Source organism: Mesoplodon densirostris, chromosome 13 (genome assembly GCF_025265405.1).
Source record: "Mesoplodon densirostris isolate mMesDen1 chromosome 13, mMesDen1 primary haplotype, whole genome shotgun sequence".
NCBI lineage: Eukaryota > Metazoa > Chordata > Mammalia > Artiodactyla > Ziphiidae > Mesoplodon > Mesoplodon densirostris.
The window spans coordinates 67,924,778-67,945,248 of NC_082673.1; the positions used below are offsets into that span (position 1 = coordinate 67,924,778).

The 20,471-nt window shown below is 32.7% G+C and overlaps 1 protein-coding gene across 3 annotated transcripts in view; it reads right to left on the reverse strand.

The window, feature by feature from the left end:
* The window catches only part of CSMD3 (CUB and Sushi multiple domains 3), a 1,097,518-nt gene that overhangs the window by 98,204 nt on the left and 978,843 nt on the right, over positions 1-20,471 (reverse strand). For all 3 annotated transcript variants that reach the window (XM_060116495.1, XM_060116494.1, XM_060116493.1), the window contains 5 exons: positions 15,648-15,764; positions 12,383-12,592; positions 9,362-9,550; positions 8,455-8,632; positions 7,436-7,581 (listed from right to left, as the gene is read on the reverse strand). In XM_060116495.1, the coding sequence (XP_059972478.1) occupies positions 7,436-7,581; positions 8,455-8,632; positions 9,362-9,550; positions 12,383-12,592; positions 15,648-15,764 (840 nt within the window). The remainder of the gene's footprint in view (positions 1-7,435; positions 7,582-8,454; positions 8,633-9,361; positions 9,551-12,382; positions 12,593-15,647; positions 15,765-20,471) is intronic.

Below are 20,471 nucleotides of genomic sequence, written 5' to 3' on the forward strand. Positions count from 1 at the left end.
AAATAGTCTTCCCTAAGAAGACTCTAACTCTAAAATTGCAAATGGGGATGAAACAGAGGCAATTGTGGATTAGAGTGCATGTCAGTATCTTTTGAGGATGACCATTGTTTGAACAGTGCTCTGTTTTCATTCAAATGTGTACAGATGTCTGGTTCCTGGTCCAACAAATTTGCTTCTTAATATCACTTTAGAGTTTAATTCTGGCAATATATTTGGTTATTTTTCATTTCCTATTTTCTTTATAATGAAATAACCAACCCAATTCCAGAAAAGAATGCTGTATATATCTACTTCAGTTCAACTGAGCTATTAAAGGCTTCTTCAAAAAAGGGCAAAACAGGACACTGGCAAATTGCCATTCCTTCTCTAAACCACAAAAGCACAAGTGCACAACCTTTCTGCCAAATATGGATGCAGTATTTCTTACAGAGGAAAAGAAAATGTTCTATGTGCTCTTATAAATTCTAAGTTCTCTATAACCACTGTTGCACTTCAGTGCTGACCCAGATTAGGTCAACTATGATAACTTCATGATTTGGGGAAGATTTGGAGGAGGAAAAGCACTGATAATTACATACTCAGTTATGTAATTTTGGTAATGTTATTTCAAAAGTTATGTAAAATAACTTTAAGCAGCTCCACTTGAAAGCAGAGTTAGCAGTATTTAAATAAATGCTATCTGAGTTCTAACTAATAAGAAAAAATAATTAGTAATTTTTTTTTCCATTTTGGAGAAAGTCTGCTAGTGAATTGATATGAACCATACAGGTAAGTTTCAGTGGTGCTTAAATTACTTAGAAATATCACTTTTTATCTGTTAATATTTTATAATCAATTTGTTTCTCTGCCTATATAAGGAGAATTTTTGAAATCAAGAGAAAATGTTCAGCCCTAGATTTGGAGATGAGCCAGAGATCTGGAATGGATCATTAGAAATGGATCAACAAGAAGTTACTAGGTAATTTCCTAGAGAGGGAAAAACAGAAGTATAGTAAACAAGCTTTTGGGAAATATCCTGAATTATACATAAGAAAATTCCAATACCTTTTGCATGAAGTGACTTCCCCATATTCCAATAGCTAATGGAAAGTATCCTACCTTAGTACTGAGACCATTAGAGTCTGAAAGGTAATGTGCTAAATGTCTCTTCTCTACATGGTTGAGTTGCCTGGCACATTAGTAGATAACAGAGCACATCAGAGGTGACAATTTTTTCTTTGTCAGTCTCTGTTTTCCTTTCTCTGTTTACTACCATAGTTTGGTTTGTTTTGGCTATGAAGGAACACGTTTTAGCTCTTTAACCATCAATTTATTCTGTATATTGAAAAGAAAAGACTAAAGAAATAAAAAGCAAAAGAAAACAAAACAAAAGAAAACAAAGCACAGCCCCTGTATGCTGTTGTCTTGGAGCCGGCCTAGCTCTAACTGATAGGCCATGATTTTCTACTGCTGACTGTAATCAATTTAACTAACAACTAATATCAGACACGATAGCTCTTTGACCTTGTTGGAACAAGACAAAAACAAGACCTTTCCCTAATCATGTCTGAGCACAGAAAAGACAAAACAAAAACCATAAAACAAAATGAAAACGCTATCCAAACCACCAATATGACCAAGATTCCTTCATCTCAGCCAGTACGAGAGAATGCTGCTACCCCACGCCAGTCATAGTTTTAGGTGTGTTCCATACCTTCCACCTTCTAGGAAAAAAATTAATATACCCAATTATAGAACTGCTCTAATTTTCGAAAAGCACCCAACCCAGAGGAAAAACATGCTTCCTTGAACCTTCCAGAACCATCTTACACAGCCCAAATCCCATAACAAGCCCCTCCTAACACCCTCTCACTGAGACTCCACGGGGTTTCTCATGGTATGTTGTCCCACACATTACAGTGAGCCTATAAACTCAACTTTATTTAACTACAGAGATGTTCCTGATGGACTTTGGCTGGAGGGGACTGAGATACTGTAGAATATAAATGCAACCTTATCACACACAGCAAAATACCAAAATATGGTAAGCAATTTTGACATGACTCTTTGTCATTTAAGTAATCATCAAGTAGTCATTTAAATAATAGTAAATGGCAATATCTTTTCATCATTATAGTTTCACCAGTTTGGTTTTGTTTTTTAGCCGTGTGTGTGTGTGTATATATATATATATATATATATATATATATATATACACAATTGTATGATGTTCATACCCCCTATGCTCTCTGGAAATCAAACAATGAAACATTTCATGAGCTCAATACTCTACTGAAATATGAAAGGAGGTCAGATCTTTACGTTGTGGGAGGCAATGGGGTCACACAGTTCAAAGCAATGGTGATTTATGTTTTATATAAAATGTGTCCTTATATCTACAGTAGTCTCTTTTAGGATGAGACTTTGTGGAGTTAAATATACTTGTCTCCAAATACAGCATTCATTGTAAAGGCAATATAACCTTAAAAGATGACCTAAAAGGTATTACAGGCTTTTTAAATACATTTCTTAAAAATAATCTGAAATTCAATATATAATCAACCCATTGATTCACAGAAGCTGTGCCAATAACAGAAAACAATGGATAATACATATTATTAAATTGTATTATCCAAAGAAAATCTTCTGTAATAATTGAGGTTCCCTAATATCTGATATTAGAAAAAGAGGTACTGTGGATAATAGATTTAAGCATTAAAATGATACCTTTTTGTTTTAAATTAATACATATGTATTCTGGCTATACTACAGTGGTTGGCATAAGTCAGATTCCCAATAAACTTATCTTATTTTCTTGTCACACAGGGACCATAGTACATTTTGGAAACTACAAAGAGGAACACACTAAACTGTGATAAACCTACCAACATATTGTTGTTAGCCTGTAGGTTCTGGGGAAGAGAAGCACTAAAAAGTTCAAAGTTCCAAGTTGTAATTAGGAGAGGTATTTTCTAGAAAGTGAGATGACTTATCTTGATAAAAATGAAATCATTGCTAATTTTTAAAGAAAACTTATGTTTATTAAATATAATCTATGCATGAGATAATACCAGCTTAGGACACTACCTGGCACTTAGTAAGAACTCAGTATAGTTTAGCTATTATTATGGTTGCTGTTATTGTTGTCATTATTTTTAAAAAGGTCAGTCCTTAAGTCAGACAGACTTATTTTGAATTCCTGGCAGCTCTTCTATTTATTAGTTCTCTGGCTTTTTTTTTTTTTTTTTTTTTTTTTTTTGTGGTACGCGGGCCTCTCACTGCTGTGGCCTCTCCCGTTGCAGAGCACAGGCTCCGGATGTGCAGGCCCAGCAGCCATGGCTCACGGGCCCAGCCGCTCCGTGGCATGTGGGACCTTCCCGGACTGGGGCACGAACCCGTGTCCCCTGCATCGGCAGGCGGACTCTCAACCACTGTGCCACCAGGGAAGCCCAGTTCTCTGGCTTTATATACATTACAAATTTCTGTCTTTTGGTTCTTTAATTATTAAAATAGGGATAATAATACTTATATTGCAGAGTTAGTCCAAAAATTAGCATGGAAAGCATCTAGCATAGTGCCTGGCATATTAAGTATTCAGTAAATGGTAAGTAACTATCGCTATTAGAGTGACTATAAAAAGTTAGTGTCTGCAAAAACATGCAGTTGAAACAGGTTTTGTGTAATTTACTTTAAGGAAGTCATTGAGTAGGACTGAATACTGTTATTATTTATTATAAGACAAACCCATCTTGACTCTACGGCAGATATCAAGAAAATTCAGCTCTTTCTTTAGGGAATTATGGTTATAGTAATACAGAGAGAGACTAGCAGATTTCCTCAAATGAAGAAGAAGTACAGTATCTGAGATAAAGTGCCTCAACATTTATGCCTACCCTATTTCTTCATTGCATAGAACTTTCATTTTCCAAAGATTTTTAAGAATGTTATTTTTGATCATGAAACGCTTTATGAAGGTGATGTTTTATAAAAGACAGATATCTGACTAGATCTCATAAAAACACATTTTTTCTCCTTTCAGACATATTAGAAATATATTAATAAATAAAACCTAAATAATCAATGTGACCTTAAGAAAACATATGAAAATACTGATCTGTTAAATTTATAAAATAAGTACACAAGTCCTAAGAAAACCACTTCTGACTTATAGGTTTGGGCATAACAGAAGGAGCTATTAAATCACTAAGAGAATATAAAGAATACTGAGTGGAGGAGTAAACCATTCTAAGCTTAGGTATATTAAATCAGCTTAAACTAAGTGTTAAATAGTGAATTGTCTCCCTGGTTAACTTATGAAAAAGTACCAAATGACCTGACCAGTTTTTGTTTGTTTGTTTGTTTGTTTGTTTACTATTATGAGAGCTCATTTTGGCACTAAGCTATAGCTACTGAATACGAGCCATGGATATGAATATTATATTTTCGGTTATATTAAATTGTACTAATTATATTAATATCAATTTGAAAACAGGCATCTTTTTTGTTTTTGTGAGGAGGGATAAGCACACATGTACATAATTGTAAAATAATCTTTTTAAAAGGTGTCACTAAGACAGTTCAAATAAACTCAATTAGACAACATTTTAAAAAGAATCGAACACACATGACCATAAGGCTAAAATATAATTATTTAGTCAATAATAAAACTATGAAAGGATTAAGAAGCATAAGTGTGATCTGTGTCCTCACAAAAGCACTCACTATTATCAAACTCACAAGGCATATAAAACAATACATCATACTGTTAAGTTCTGAAAAGTTTGGTAAAAAGAGTAAGTACAATCATAGAAAAGATGGTAGTGATTCCTATGAGTTTGAATTATCAAGAAAAGGAGAAACGGGACTTAAGATAGGTAGAGTTTAAGAACTGAAGATGAGTAAGAAACCATTTAAGAATGGAAGTTCAGGGGGCAGTGAGAGTAAGAATCTAATGGGAGTCAGAGTAGGCACTGGGGAATAAGAATCAATGAACCAGATGATAGGGTAGCTTTAAATTTGATTTAATGAAGGCATCATGCATTCTTGAAAAGGTGAGTCAGGATGAAAACATGCTTAGGAAAATTATCCTACTAGAGCTAGTAGAATATAAGGTGTCTGTCAATTTTTAACATAACCCCTGGCTACCTCTCCAAATTTTAAGGTTATTTTAAGGTTTGGGTAAAATTGCCAGAGATGTTGATTCAAATGTTAGGCTTCTCTAAGCTCTGGCAATTGTGCCTTATTATAAAATTTAAAATATAAGTAAAAATAAATATAAATACTCTATTAGAAAAACTAATATGTGAGGTAAGATATTGTAAGGAAAGGAATATTTACTGAACATACACTGTCCTAGGAACTATGCTAACTATATATTACTCATTGCCTCCAATCATTTCATCTCTGCAATGCAACGTTGATGATAGTGATAATGACAGCACTTACATGGGTTGAGCTATACAAAATTGTCAATATTCAGCATTTCTGCCAATAATTTCATATGGTTCAACCTAATACATCCCAGTAATTGGAGTAATTTCTCTCTATATAGTATCTCATTAATCTTCTCAGCAATTATACCATGTTGTGTTATAGCTGAAGAAAGTGGAAACCAAAGAATAACTTGTCCAAAGTCAGCTGAACAACAAAGCCCTAAACAAATATTTGATCTTCCTTATTCCTAAAATAATTCTATTTTTAATATACATGATTCAGAACCTAGTTACAAAAATCAGGTGAAACATAATTTGGAATGAGAATATATGTATATACATTCACATAAGTGTCTATGTAAATCTACGTTCATATTTTGTATGTGTTTACCTACATTCTGTCTTCCTTGTATTTTCTATGTAAGGATTTTCACAGTTTCACACACACACACAAACACACACATACAGATAGTGACATCCTTTTCTCTGACAATATTTCCCCTTTGAAATGTTTCCTAAGTTTTATAAGAATTTTCCACTCCCTATAAGATTATTTTATGGATATTTACAGTCCATCAATGAACAGTCCCTTCTTTATCACTTGTTCAGGCAAGATACAAAATAATAAAAATTTATGCGGGGATCTGTGAAGAGAGAAAATGTACAAAATACAGTTCAGCAACGAATTCATCTTTTGAACTTAAAATCATTTAGTTTAGTAGTTCTTGAGCTATGATTACCTTTCAAAGTAATAAAGCTATTGTTGCAGCTTTAGACTGTATATACATACCGCCAGTACCAATGACCAATTCATTAAAAAAGGCAAATGAGTTATTAAAAAAAATAAACATCGTGAATCAAAGTTATCTAACTGAACTCCCTGCTTTCTAATTGGCTGTGCCAGAGTATACATGCAGCTCTGGCCACTACAGAAGCACAAATTGGGCATCATCTACTGATTGATAAGTGCTGAGATTAAGCAAATCAAATATTTTCTGGTCTGTTCTCTGAGTATTTCTAGACCCAATGTGCTTTAAGTGTCTTTGTGTATAACCATATTTGACTTAACATATGTTTCATGTAATATAAGCTTTGAGTATCAAAGATTTTCTTACTTTGTGTTAAAAAAAGAAGAAAACATTAAATTGTATGTTAATGTAATGGACAAGGTACACGTTCACCCTGGAAATTTTAATATAAGTTTTGCAAATTTAATTTAGTAGCTTATTGATCCTGTGATGCTCATGGAATTGGTCTGACAAAGTCATATGAAACAGAATGTGCTTATGAAACTATGGTCATAGCAGATGAAAGGATATAATCACTAGAAATAAACATTTTCTTATGTATAATGAAATACAATTTAACATAACAGGAAATTTTAAAAAATCCTCTGAAACCATCTGAATGTTCTTTCAAAAAGTTAATGTTATGAAGAGAGAACCCAGAATAATTATATACAAAGAATTGAAATTGAAACTCTTCATAAATTATTTCATGGGAGTAAAAGCTATGAACTTAATGATCTGAAATAGTCACTTATAACTGTAGGATTCTAGAATAGATACAGTTGTGAAACAGAGTATAAATGAATGAGTAATGTGATCCAAAGCATAAAGTTATTGGATGCTAATTTTAGAAAGACTCACAGCAGGTTAAATAGATTAAACATTTTGTACTGAAAAAAATCTATTGATGTTTCAAAACTACATGCAATAAAATATGAACAGCTGGTTCTCTTTTATGCGTTTCCATGCAAAAATGATTATTTTCTACTGGGGTAATTACTGACTGATTTATTTCCTACTGACTGGTTTATTTCCTGTCTCCATTTGTTCACATTTTAATGTCCCTAAATGCTTAGAAGAGGCTGCTCTTTGCAAGTAAATGTATTTGAAATGATAAAAAAGTGTCAAATTTTAATACCTTTTCAATCACTGGTTGAATATATATATTACACTCAATTTTTCAAGGACAATTTCAAACAGTGTCACACGAAATAGAAATGCCTAGATGATACCAACCGTGATAACTGAGCACAAAAAAGCCACTTGTTGTGAAATCACTGTGGAATTTGATTAGAATCTGATTTGAAGTGCTATAGACTGATTCCAAAGCAGTATTTCCACTGAATTGACCAATCTGAGGTGAGTTTTGGTCTGGTCCATCCCTATAGGAGAGACATAGAGTAGGGAGGGGAGAAAGGGAGAGTGAGATTGATTTTTTTGGAAAGTTTCACACAAAGTTTAATGAAAGTATTACATATGAGATGATAAAGATTCAGTGGATGAAATAATCAACGAGTGCCAAATCATATTGGTATATGTTTATTTAGGTGATAAAGTATTTAAAAAGATCACATTTTTACCCAAAAGAAATGTACCCATATTAGCTGTAATCAATTAAATTGTCTTTGGTTTCCTGACCACCACCCAGATCTTCCCAAATGCTTGAGGTTTGCCTTCCTTTTATTTTCTTCAAAATAATCTTGAGAATCATAGACTGTTAAATTTAGAATGAATTTTAGAAGTCACATGGTAGTTCAATTAACCAACTGTCAATAATTAATTCAGCTATTTTATTTGTAGCTTAAATAGAGATGCTTTAATTAACAGGATAATAATAATACAAATATAATAATTTATGATTAATTATTATGACAGAAATTCAGTAGTTATATTAAATAACTTATTGGAATGCAGGCTTTTAAATTTCACTCGTTCTGTATATAGAGAACTTTCTTACCTTAAACTTACTCTGATTTAATTCCCAGGTTTTGCACATTATTTTAATAACAAATTTAAATCATTTTTTCACCCATAAGTTTTTGTTCTATGTGTTTAGCTACTTCATGGGCAAATAAGCTAAAATCTATTTCTCTTGTTTGTCTCATTCTGCAAAACACACACTGTCACCCTCAGTTACTCACACCAATTCAAACATCAGATGGCAATTTGTACAGAGGACTGTGATATATTTTCATCCCTTCCTTGTTTCACTGTTACATACAGTTGAATCATCAATAACAATGGTCTTGGCTTACCATACAGTAATGAAATCATAGATTGGTTCTGTTTGAAGAACAGTAAAATTGATGTAGATTCCATTCCCAGGGGGTACTTTTACAAGCCAAAAACAGTCTTGAAAGTTTGGGTATTCATCAGGATATCCAGGAGAGTAAATGGTGCCATTCATTGCAGTTATATTCCCTCCACAAAGAGCTACAGAAAAAAACACAAAACAAAATATTTAAGTAAAATCACAATAAACTGATTATAAAGAAAAAGGTAAATATTTCATACCTCTTAAACAGCATAAAAGACATCTGTGTTATGTTTTTACCACAGTTAAGGTATGTAAAATGAAGCTGGAAACCATGAATCAAACAGTGAGCCTTTATTTATTTTTCAGCATGAGGTATGCTACATAGCTATTCACTATCACTAGATTAGTAAGTTACATTGTTTTCTCTTCTTTCAAATACTTTATCCATATATACACTGTTCAACTTTTATATCATGTATAAATATAAGGCCTTATATAGAGGTTCAAGCCATTTTTATTTAAAAGTTTTTTTTTTTCTTTAGAAGAAATGAGCCCAAATTCAGTAGTAGTATCTGGGTTACTGGTTTATATATGAATGATTACTAAACAAACACAGATGCACTCACACAGACATCACACAGAAGAAGCTCTAAAGTGTTAACAAACTTTACTTTCGCATCCAGTGAAGAAGGTTAGGTCTCCTGCCAATTATGACAAAACCAGTTATTCATTATGGAGACTTAGGTCCTTGATCTGGGTACTAACTGTAATTCTACAACTAAAAGAAAAACTGTATATTTAGCATGCTATTTGAAGAGGAAAACAAACAAGAAAAGAGTACCAAAACAAGAATTATTAAACATAGATGATATCACTTAAAAGACAGCTTCAATCTAGAAGCATACCTTCACACCTTGGAAGTGGATGATTCCAATTGCGACTCACTCCATGAAGGCAAGTGAGAGCTGAATTTCCAATCAACGTGTAACCAGGGAAACATTCAAATGAAATGGTTTGCCCCACAGTAAAATCATTGCCGATTACAAAACCATTTCGAAATGGGCGTGGATCAGGACAGCTTTGCAACTGATAGGCTGGAAAAGGTAAAAAGAAAGTTTTTCCTTTTTGAAGGATGGACAGTCAGAATGGCCATTATCAAAAAATCTAGAAACAATAAATGCTGGAAATGGTGTGGAGAAAAGGGAACCCTCCTGCACTGTTGGTGGGAATGTAAATTGATACAACCACCATGGAAAACCGTATGGAGGTTCCTTAAAAAAACTAAAATTAGAACTACCCAGCAATCCCACTACTGGGCATATAATACACACTGAGAAAACCATAATTCAAAAAGAGACATATACCACAATGTTCATTGCAGTACTATTTACAATAGCCAGGACATGGAACCAACCTAAGTGTCCATCGACAGATGAATGGATAAAGAACATGTGGCACATATATACAATGTAATATTACTCAGTCATAAAAAGGAATGAAATTGAGCTATTTGTAGTGAGGTGGATGGATCTAAAGACTGTCATACAGAGTGAAGTAAGTCAGAAAGAGAAAAACAAATACTGTATGCTAACGCATATATATGGAATCTGAAAAAAAAGAATGGTACTGATGAACCTAGTTCAGGGCAGGAATAAAGAGGTAGACATAGAGAATGGACTTGAGGACATGGGGTGGGAGGGGGAAGCTGGGGCAAAGTGAGAGTAGCATCCACATATATACACTACCAAATGTAAAATAGTTGGCTGGTGGGAAGCAGCAGCATAGCACAGGGAGATCAGCTCGGTGCTTTGCGATGACCTAGAGGGGTGGGATAGGGAAGATGGGAGGGAACCTCAAGAGGGAGGGGATATGAAGACATGTGTATGCATATGGCTGATTCACTTTGTTGTGCAACAGAAACTAACATAGTATTGTGAAGCAATGATACTCCAATAAAGATCTATTTAAAAAATAAATAGAATAAAGAACTAGTGAAAAAACTAATATAATATTCAGTGTAATTCACAAATAATATCTAGTGATCATTGTAATACATTGTGGCACATGTCAATAATATTAATACAGTATTATATCAATAACAGTAACAAATGCTATATCTTTTAGGATTTTATTATGGAAATAATGAATCTTTTTTCAAGGACACATTGCCTGAGAAAGGTAGTTAATAAAGTTCAGATTCTAGTTTTACCTCATTCAAATAAGAATACTGCCCTGAGAGGTTGAGGGAATTTGAGGGCATAGAAAAGAAGATGAAGCCAGGTTCATCAGGCACTGTGCACTTGCTAGAGAAGGACCACATATATATCTCTGAGTCCTCCAGCATCAAAACAGAAACTCAGTCAGTTCCCCAAATATTTTTGAAATAATTAGTTTCCTTGGGAACACGGCTAATTTTGTACCAAGAGGTTACAAAAATGATTCCTATTTTATGTAAAGGATGATGTGTGATATGGTGCTCTTAAATTATGTATGCAATCATAATACAAACTGTAATCATTTTAGACCCATGTAGTTGGATGTTACAATGTCTATTTTAACTACTGTTAAATTTCCTTTTGTGTATATACTTTTATTCAGCAAATATTTATTGTGCTCTTATTCTTCTAGGCACTTGAGATACATCAATGAACAACACAAAGATGACTGCTCTGGTGGAACTCACATCCAAAAGTATCACATGCTCGTAAATCAACTATACCTCAATAAAAATAATTTAATTTATTTATATATATAATTTAATTATATAATAATATTATTATTATAATTATTATAATTTAATTATAATAAAATAATTTTAATTTAAAATTTAAAAAACAACAAAAATATCACATACTCATTATAATTAGGACAGATACATAATCAAAGTTTAAGTTAATTTTGATTAAATATTACAGTCAGTGGAACTGCATTGTTTATAAAATCTTAGACTTTTTTTTTTTTTTTGCGGTATGCGGGCCTCTCACTGTTGTGGCCTCTCCCATTGCGGAGCACAGCCTCCTGATGTGCGGCCTCAGCCGCCATGGCTCACGGGCCCAGCCGCTCCGCGGCATGTGGGACCTTCCCAGACCGGGGCACGAACCCGTGTTTACTGCATCGGCAGGCGGACTCTCAACCACTGCGCCACCAGGGAAGCCCTAGACTTTTAAGATCTGAAATAGTATAGTAAAAATAGCTAAACTGCACTAAACATTTACTAATGATATATATCATGATAAATATTTTACATTCATTTTATCATATAAAGTTCAAAACAAGTTCTCTGAGCGGTACTATTACTAACACCATTATGAAAATGAAGAAATGGACTTGTGCCCTAGGCCACTTAAGACTGAACATAGAGAATCAGCATTTAAGCCTAGGTCTCCTAGCTGTATATTTCAAAGGGATGAAAATCATGCTCAAGGTCATGCAGCAGTTTTATACTAGAAATAGGCCTAATATGATTGCCAAATTATTTATTTTATATTCTCATAGCAATAGAATGGTATCAAGGAAGGTTATATTATTCTTTCATTATAAAGTAAAAGAAAATAACTTTCCATATAGTAGATGAGTACCACAAAATATCTTTTCAATATACTCATTCTGTTATAAAAGCAGAAATAAATCTTCCTATCCACCATGCCTTGCTTGACTGCCTTGCCTTGACTTGCTTAATTTGATTGTGTATTAAAATTAATTCAATCCTTTTTTCATGGTTAGAATTTGTAAGGCCTCAGAAAGACATCATTTCCCCCTATATAGTTGACTGAAAATAGCATTATTTAAAACTCTTCCTAACTGAAGCTTTCTTTGATTTAGGTTCCTTTTTTTTTCTAAAACACAATATAGAAAATGGTTAGAGTTAGATCGTTAATAGCTGTTTGGAGGCTAAAAAGCTTTCATATTTTTATTATTCCTCTCACCTTGGTATACAATGTGGAACCCTTGTTTGTTTTGTGAATAGTCACTGTGAAAATACAAGCTGGTTTCATGGGTCGTGCTAAATAGGGAAGATGATATTTGAGGACCACTAAGTCGGCCAATAACAGTACTGGTTTCTGCAGATCCACTTCTTACTTCCAAATAATCATGTATGGTTTCTGTAGAAAAATTTACAAATTGCAGATGCACACCTAAGGAAGAAAAACAAACATAATGCTACTCTATTTTTTTTTTTACCAAATTAAATGCACACATATACACAAACATGCTCGCATTAATGTGCTTAAGATACGTTTCCATTTAAGTTGAGAGGCATACTGTCAAGATCTGGGCCATGGGTCTGGCTGTCTGCCCAAGACAATTAGCTGTGCTATAGTTGAAAGTAACAGAATACTGTTCTCAAATGCCCACTATTTGTCACATGGGAAAATCTCATTTTACTACATTGTCACCATAGCAAAACTAATCAAGAAAGTGTCTTTCTTGCTCTTTAATACCAGTTAAAACTGTATCAACCAATTTTTAAAGATGAAAAGCCACTCAATAATTTGTATTTTGGAAAAGGGCAATTTGAAGCCAAAATATGATTGCAAAGTTTTATACATTAACATAATCAGATTTCACAACTGTGTTAGAAATTAATCATATACAGGGGATACATTAACTTCTCCAAAATATCATTTTGAAGCATGTAATTTTCAGCATGCTCTTTTAGTATTTTCTCATCAGAAGATAAAGCCAAATTTTATGTAATATTCCCAATAAAATCTAGGGGTTATTGCTATATGCTATCATATTATAAAATAGTCTTAATATCTTTATAAACATAACTAGACTATGAGATAGTTAAATATCTCTGGGATGGAAAAAATAAAATAAACCTTTATTGAGGTATGTTTCCTTAATTCAATTAATATTTGATTTTTACTGAATTTGATTTTTTTTCCCACAACTACCATTCTGCAAATTGTTAGTAATAAAATCTGACATTTATTGTGTTTTCTTTTTGCTAGGCACTGTTTTAAGTTTTTATACATGCTAACTTATTTAATGCTCATAGTTATGAGAATGAGGAAACTGAGGCACAGGGAAGCTAAATAATACGCTAAGTTTACACAACATCCTAAAAGAGGTGAAATTCAAACTCAGGCATTCTGGCTCCTGAGTTCTTGCTCTTAATAACTAGTGAGGTTCTCAAGTGAAGTCATATTTTGTTCCTGGAAAAAGAGTTACATGGAAATTCACTGTTACATTGAAAAAGAGTTCCATGAACAAATAACTTTGGGAATTACTGAAAATATGCTTTAAAATATTAAACACATTCCTGGACAATCAGACAATCTTCTTAAAACTTTGAATGCACTATCTTAATATGTGAGGCTACAAGAAGTGCATATTTTTCTAAAATGTTCCTGAGCCCATTTTCACAAATTATGTTGTCCATAATTGTTTCACAGGCAAGAGAAAATACTTCTTTAACTGTTGATGTGTATTCAATTTTCTTTTAAACATTTATAAATTATCTATTCAAATACATTAGAAGCAATATTTGATTTAGCCAAAACTCAAAGAAAACAGTGGGATTATTTAAATGTAACCAAATCAGAAATGGTCTCATGTTTTCATTTCTAAAGTAGAGAAAGAGAGATGCATATTCGTTTTAATAAACTTGGTTTTTAAAATCAATGAAGCATTAGCAAGAGCTAAGTTGAAGGTGATATAATGACACTACTGCAAATACACGTAATAATTTATTGTAAAATAATTCACTTAGCTCCATAAGCAACATGGGATGAGCCCTCTTAAGTGGCTAGTAAAAGACATAAGGATAACCATACTGTTTCAAATCTATTATTCATTTATTCTCTTTCAATCAAAGGGCATAGAATTTGACTACAACTTCAAATTAAGGGTATTTCCATGTTGTAGCCAGAATAATTCTTATTAGAAAGCCCCCCAGAATTCTCCTCTCAGTGGCCTACTGTTCTCCCCAAACCTCAGGTCAGTCATATAGTGTTCAAGTTTGTTGAATTTCTTTAGCTTTCTTATCTGCATTTTTCCATGTGTCAGTCTGTTTACCTAGAATTTCTTTCCTTTTCCTCACAAGCTTACCCTCTTTTTTGGGCTTACTCTTACTTATATTTAAAGCCACAGTTCACACATCACCTCCTCTGACAAACCTTTTTTGCATTTCCTGGACTAGGCTGGATGCCTGTGTACAAACCTGTACTCTTTATTGTACTTCACTGCAATAACATATTTGACTATTTGTCTCCTCCTTGTGACTGTAACTTAACTGGGAAAAGGTACAAAGTCTGTTTTACTATGCATTTTATCCCTAGCACCTAGCACAATACCAGGAGTATAATGCGTGCATGCTCAGTACAGAATTGTCAAAACTATGAGTTTCTGTGAATTTATGTAAAACATTTCAACATGAATTTTCATTCTGAGGCTATAGATGCTTTTGGGTAAATGAGGTCCCTAAATTTAGTCCTCAATAAGTGAGATAGTACAGAATATCTTAATTGCTCTAAATCCACCAGGTTTGTACTTCAAGGAGTATCTACTCATCTTATTCTTCTGTGATTTAATGAATAAGTCTATCATCAATCTAACACTTCTATTTATGCATTTACAGACTAATGGGATATAAAGAAGCCGCAAAAGAATATGTTAGTGACACAAGAGGGAAAAGAATTTATTAAATGTAATATATATATATATATATATAATGCAATATATCCAAACACTGGCAATTGTAATATTAGAATTAGAAAGGTATTACATCTACACGGGTATTTAAATCTAATAGTAGAAAAACTGTACTAATACTTTTCAAATGTAAATCTTATTTATTTACAATGGCAACTGGATTCAATAGATTACCAGAAAATAATGTGTCTATGTACTGCTTGGTTTCAACAAGTAGAAAAGAGTTACAGAAACAATTATACCTGAAAATCATGTTGAACTTAATCATTGCCACACACATCTAACTCAGGCTATATCTGTACATATTGACTGGAAAGTATCATAAAGTTTATCTATTTATCATCTATGTATAAAATTTAAAAATGCCCATATTCTTTCTATTATCCAAGTACTCCAAGTGAAATGTATATAATCCCAAAGTAAACTATAATTTGTGAATATTTCATAAGTTCTTATTAGACTTTGTTATTTCTTTTTAAGGATACATTAATGATATAAAAATACTCTTTCACGTGTTTTTAATATACATACCAAAACCTATGGGCAGCTTGATTGTCCACGTGCAATCTAAACTGCTGGGGTAGTTTCCAGGAAACCCAGGGCTGAGGATCACACCACTGAAATCTGACATAGCACCACCACACTGAGCTGCAAGAGAATAGAGGTCCTACTGAAGCCAAAGTACTTTACTGTATTAAAAACAGACTGAAATTATTTCAAGTCTGAATCAAGTGTCTGAGTTAAAACTGGTATAAATTTGAATATTGTCAACTCTCATTCACCACGTACTAGTAATCAAATATAATCAACTGACAAGGCATTTTGTAAAATAGCATAAAAGGGTAACATATTTCTTTCCTCAGCAGTAAATACAAGCTAAATCAATTATTGTACAGAAAGGAGTAGCTCATGTGCAGTGAATACAATCAAACAAGGAGCACATATCATTTTCCATAGCAAGCAGTACATTTCTCATCCTGAAGTACTTCTAGAAATGTTGTGATTCATTCAAAAGATAATATAATTTATAGTAAAATCAAGCCAGCAACATACTATACTGATGAGGGATTCATTTTCACAATAAATGAATTCATTTCCCTCTTTTTGTGAGGAGGCTGAATATTTTTAAGAAAAAAATATTGGTTTCTATCAGTAATATGCAAGGGATTCACACACCATCAGATATTGTCTCACTTTATCCTAAAATAATCTGGACAAAAAATAGGGAAGTATAAAACAAGTAAAAAGATGCACCCATGTTTGAGAATTTGGGCATAAATGTATGCTTTTTGTAGAAACCCTATTATACGGATTTACAATTGATAAGTTAACCATAAATTATAAGAACAAATAATTACCCAAGTTTTAACTTTTACATGATTAGATAGAACTATTTAACATGTATTAATAGATCAATTGCATTTTAGAAGCTAATTCTTTCCTCTAAGTATACATTTTTATCATTTTATCATAGAAGTACTAAAATACACATCTCAATTGAGAGTTGAAGAATCAAATTTCATGACTGCACATCAAGTTTGAAAGTTATCCATACACTTACCTACAATTTCATTCATTTGTTTATTGTTATGAATAGCAACAGATAGATAATCAAACTTCAGGTTATATATCATAAAGGCAAATTCAGTAGAACAATTTATCAATGTTCTATGTGATATCAATAGCCAGTTTGACAGCTATCTTTAACTATATGAACTGAATAAATTATGTATAAAGCAGATTTTAATAAGGGGATATATATAACCTTGTAGTTAATGTGCATATAAACCTTTCTTTTGAAGTTGTAATTACCATTGAGATCTAAAGATACACCTTTATATTTTTCCATCCTCAAATCTCAGTTCATCCATCTTTAAACCAGAGCGATTTCAACATATATAAACAACTAATGTTCACCAATTCATTTTCCTAAAATTTGATTGCCCACATATGTTCATTACACAATCTGATAATTAGGGAGTGGTAGAGAAAATATTTTGGCCAATGAGAAGTACTTTTAAGTTTCTGGCAAGAATGCAATTGTAGGTTTGTTTTGCTTTATTCTGAATTTTGAGTGAAAGAACACAAGGACTCTTTTGCTTTCTTGCCTTCACTATCTCAAGTGTATGAGCTGTTCACTGCCCTTCTAATTCTGCTGTTTTCCATCTCTTTAGAAATGAGCTGAAAATCCTGGCCTCTGCATTGCCCACCTTTCTAGAGTGTAAATCCCAAAATCAGAGAAGAAAGAAGGAAAGAATAAAAAGTAAACAGATAATGAAAGAGAAAGAAAAAGAATAACAAACCATAATGGATGAGAAGAAAAATCCAAAAAGCGATCTGCCTTCAGCTCTGTACTCATGTCTATTTTCTCAGAGACTCTGCAATTTCATGCACTTTTAGGCCTTGATAGAGAATGCTGTGTTTCACCAGAAGTTTCACAGTAGACTTTTTTGAGGCCCATTATACTGTTTTTCTTAAGGACACAACCATAGCATAGTCCTCCGAGACAAAATTATCTTTGATTCTTCCTTCAGATTTGTCTCTATTATGTAAAAATCTCAAGTGACTTTTCTTTCCTTTCATCAAAATATCTGGCAGACTTTTTATTTTCCAGTTCATGAGATGGTAACCTTGATACCTGATGACTAGAGTTTTAAGACATTCTCTGAATCAGCCTCCTGCCTTCAGTTTCTCCTTATGATATGGCCATGATGTCAATTTAGACACTTTGTCTATCAAATATAGTACAAGTTTACTGTCCAAAATTTATAAAATACAAAAAAAAATGAATACAAAAGAAATAACAGTGCTCTGGAATTCCACTACCCATAGATAAGTTGTCTACCTTTATATTCTTTTATTTCTCTGCAGAAAAATACATATGTACGTATAGGTGTTTATATGTTTACATATATAATGAAAATAGGATCATACTGTGAATCACTTTAAGCCTTGTAATATTTGATTATATATTATAAACTTTGAGTTATTAAATATTCCATTAGAATGTTCACTTCCTTTTTCCCCATTATTGGACCCTTAAGTTATTACATATTTTTCACTATAATAACTACTGCTATGAATGCCCTGTGTATTTCAGGTTCAGTGCTAAATACTTTTATGCATTATCTCATTTAATTCTCACGATGGGCCTATGAGGTGGACATTACTATCCCATTCAACAGATGAGCAAACAGAATAATACATTTGCCATACACAGCTATTGTACCTTAGCTGAAAATCAAATGAAGATATATTGGACATCAAAATATAAGTATTTAACACAGTTTCATACAAATTTATCCTACATAATAAAATGTAAAATTTCCAGTTTAATTTTATTAAAATATCACTTCCATCTAGTACTTCCCTTGTTAACAATATACAATGGAATACAGACTTAATCAAAACGCAGTATTTTACCTAAAAACTGAGCAATTTGTTAACAGTAATAATTGGTGCTAGAAATAAAGCAAGATGGAAATTGTCATATCATAATTGAGTGGTATTTAAATTGATACAACCTTCTGAAAGCAATTTGGCAATATTAAAGCTTTTAAGTAGTTATATGAAATGACAGGAAGGCACATGAAAAACACTTATAAATAAAGAAATGTGTGTAAATGTGTAAATGTGTACCAAATGTGTATAAATGTATATCAAAAAGACAAAAAACTAAGCTAACAAAAGAGCGTAACTATACAAATTAGACTATGCTATGTGCCATAAAGCCACTTTAAAAATCAAATTTTTGAAAACATGTTATGGTATGGGAAATTCTTCTAAGTGAATGTCAAGAAGGAAAACATTATAAAAAATATACATACTGTAGAATCTCAAGACTTTAATTTGTTCATTAAACAATATTTATTGGATGCCTACTTAAGATAGTAACTGTTCTTGGCACTGGGGATACAGCAATGAACAAAAGACCAAAACTCTCTGCTCTCATATCAGCAGAATATATATAGTAATTATTTTGTTCTTTGTACTCTTTTATATTCTCAATTTTTATACTTAATTGGATATACACACACATACAGACCCCACATACATAACACACACACACATAAATGGCATTATCTGTATATATACATTTTTACAATAGGCATTATATGTATATATACAATTTTATAACTGGCATTATATGCATAAATTATAATACCTGAAGAAATATATCACTCAAAAAGTGTCATCCATTCTAAAGTCTGAATGCTTTTAATATCTTTTGCCAAGTAAACACATCCTTACTCTTCAACATTATTTTCCAGTATTCTCCAACAAAAATTGCACACATGGTACATAGGCATTATGGACTGAATTGTGTCTCCCCCCAATATTCATATGTTAAAGCCCTAACTCCCAAATGTGACTGTATTTGGAGATGAGGTACCTTCTTCAAGGAAGGTAATTAAGGTTAAATGAAGTCATAAGGGTGGAGCTCTAATCTAATGGTACTGGTGTCCTTATAAGAAGAGAAAGAGATAGGGGAGCTCCTTCACAGAGAAAAGACTATGTGAAGATGTAGGGAGACGCTAGTCTTCTACAAGCCAAGGAAAGAAGCTCTCGGAAGAAAACAACCCTGCCAGCGCCTTGATCTTGAACTTCTAGAACTGTGACAAAATAAATTCCCGTTGTGGAAGCCACCCAGTCTGTAGTATTCTGTTACGGCAGCCCAAGCAAACTAATATAATACAGGTTTGTTCACTGTACATTGGTAGGGTATACAAGTCACACCAATTCTTTTGTTTTTGCCCTTTTTCCTACTCAGAAAGGGTAGTCTTCTTAATTCATTTATCTTAATTACACCTATCATCCAAAACTCTGTAAATTTTATGGACTGAATATATTTCCCAATGACTTCAGTCAATACCAATCTCATCTTTCTTAAATTCTATCACATAGTCAATGGTATTATTTGACACTAAATTATTCTTATTTCATTTCTTTTATTTCTACAACTCTAAATGGTAAACAAATGTTTTAATTATGGAGATCATACTTCAAACTTTTTTTTCCTATTCTATAGAGCCCAGTATATTAATGGTTGCATACAGACACCAGAAATGAAAAAGAGAAAAAAAAATTAAGGTGGATAGAAATAATTGGAAGCTGCATTAAATTAGGACAAAAATTTGGACCCATACTTTCAAAGCCCCAAGTGTTCTTTGATACATCCCATATCTCAATTGTCTGTTACCAATGAAGACATCTCATGGGGTGTCATGCTCCCTTTGGTAGACTCCAGCTTCCTTATCTATTTTGGCTCAATAGTAAGCAATAGCATATTTTCCCTATCTACTTCTACTACATCATATTGAGAAAACTCTCTGGGAATCAAAAAACCTAATACCT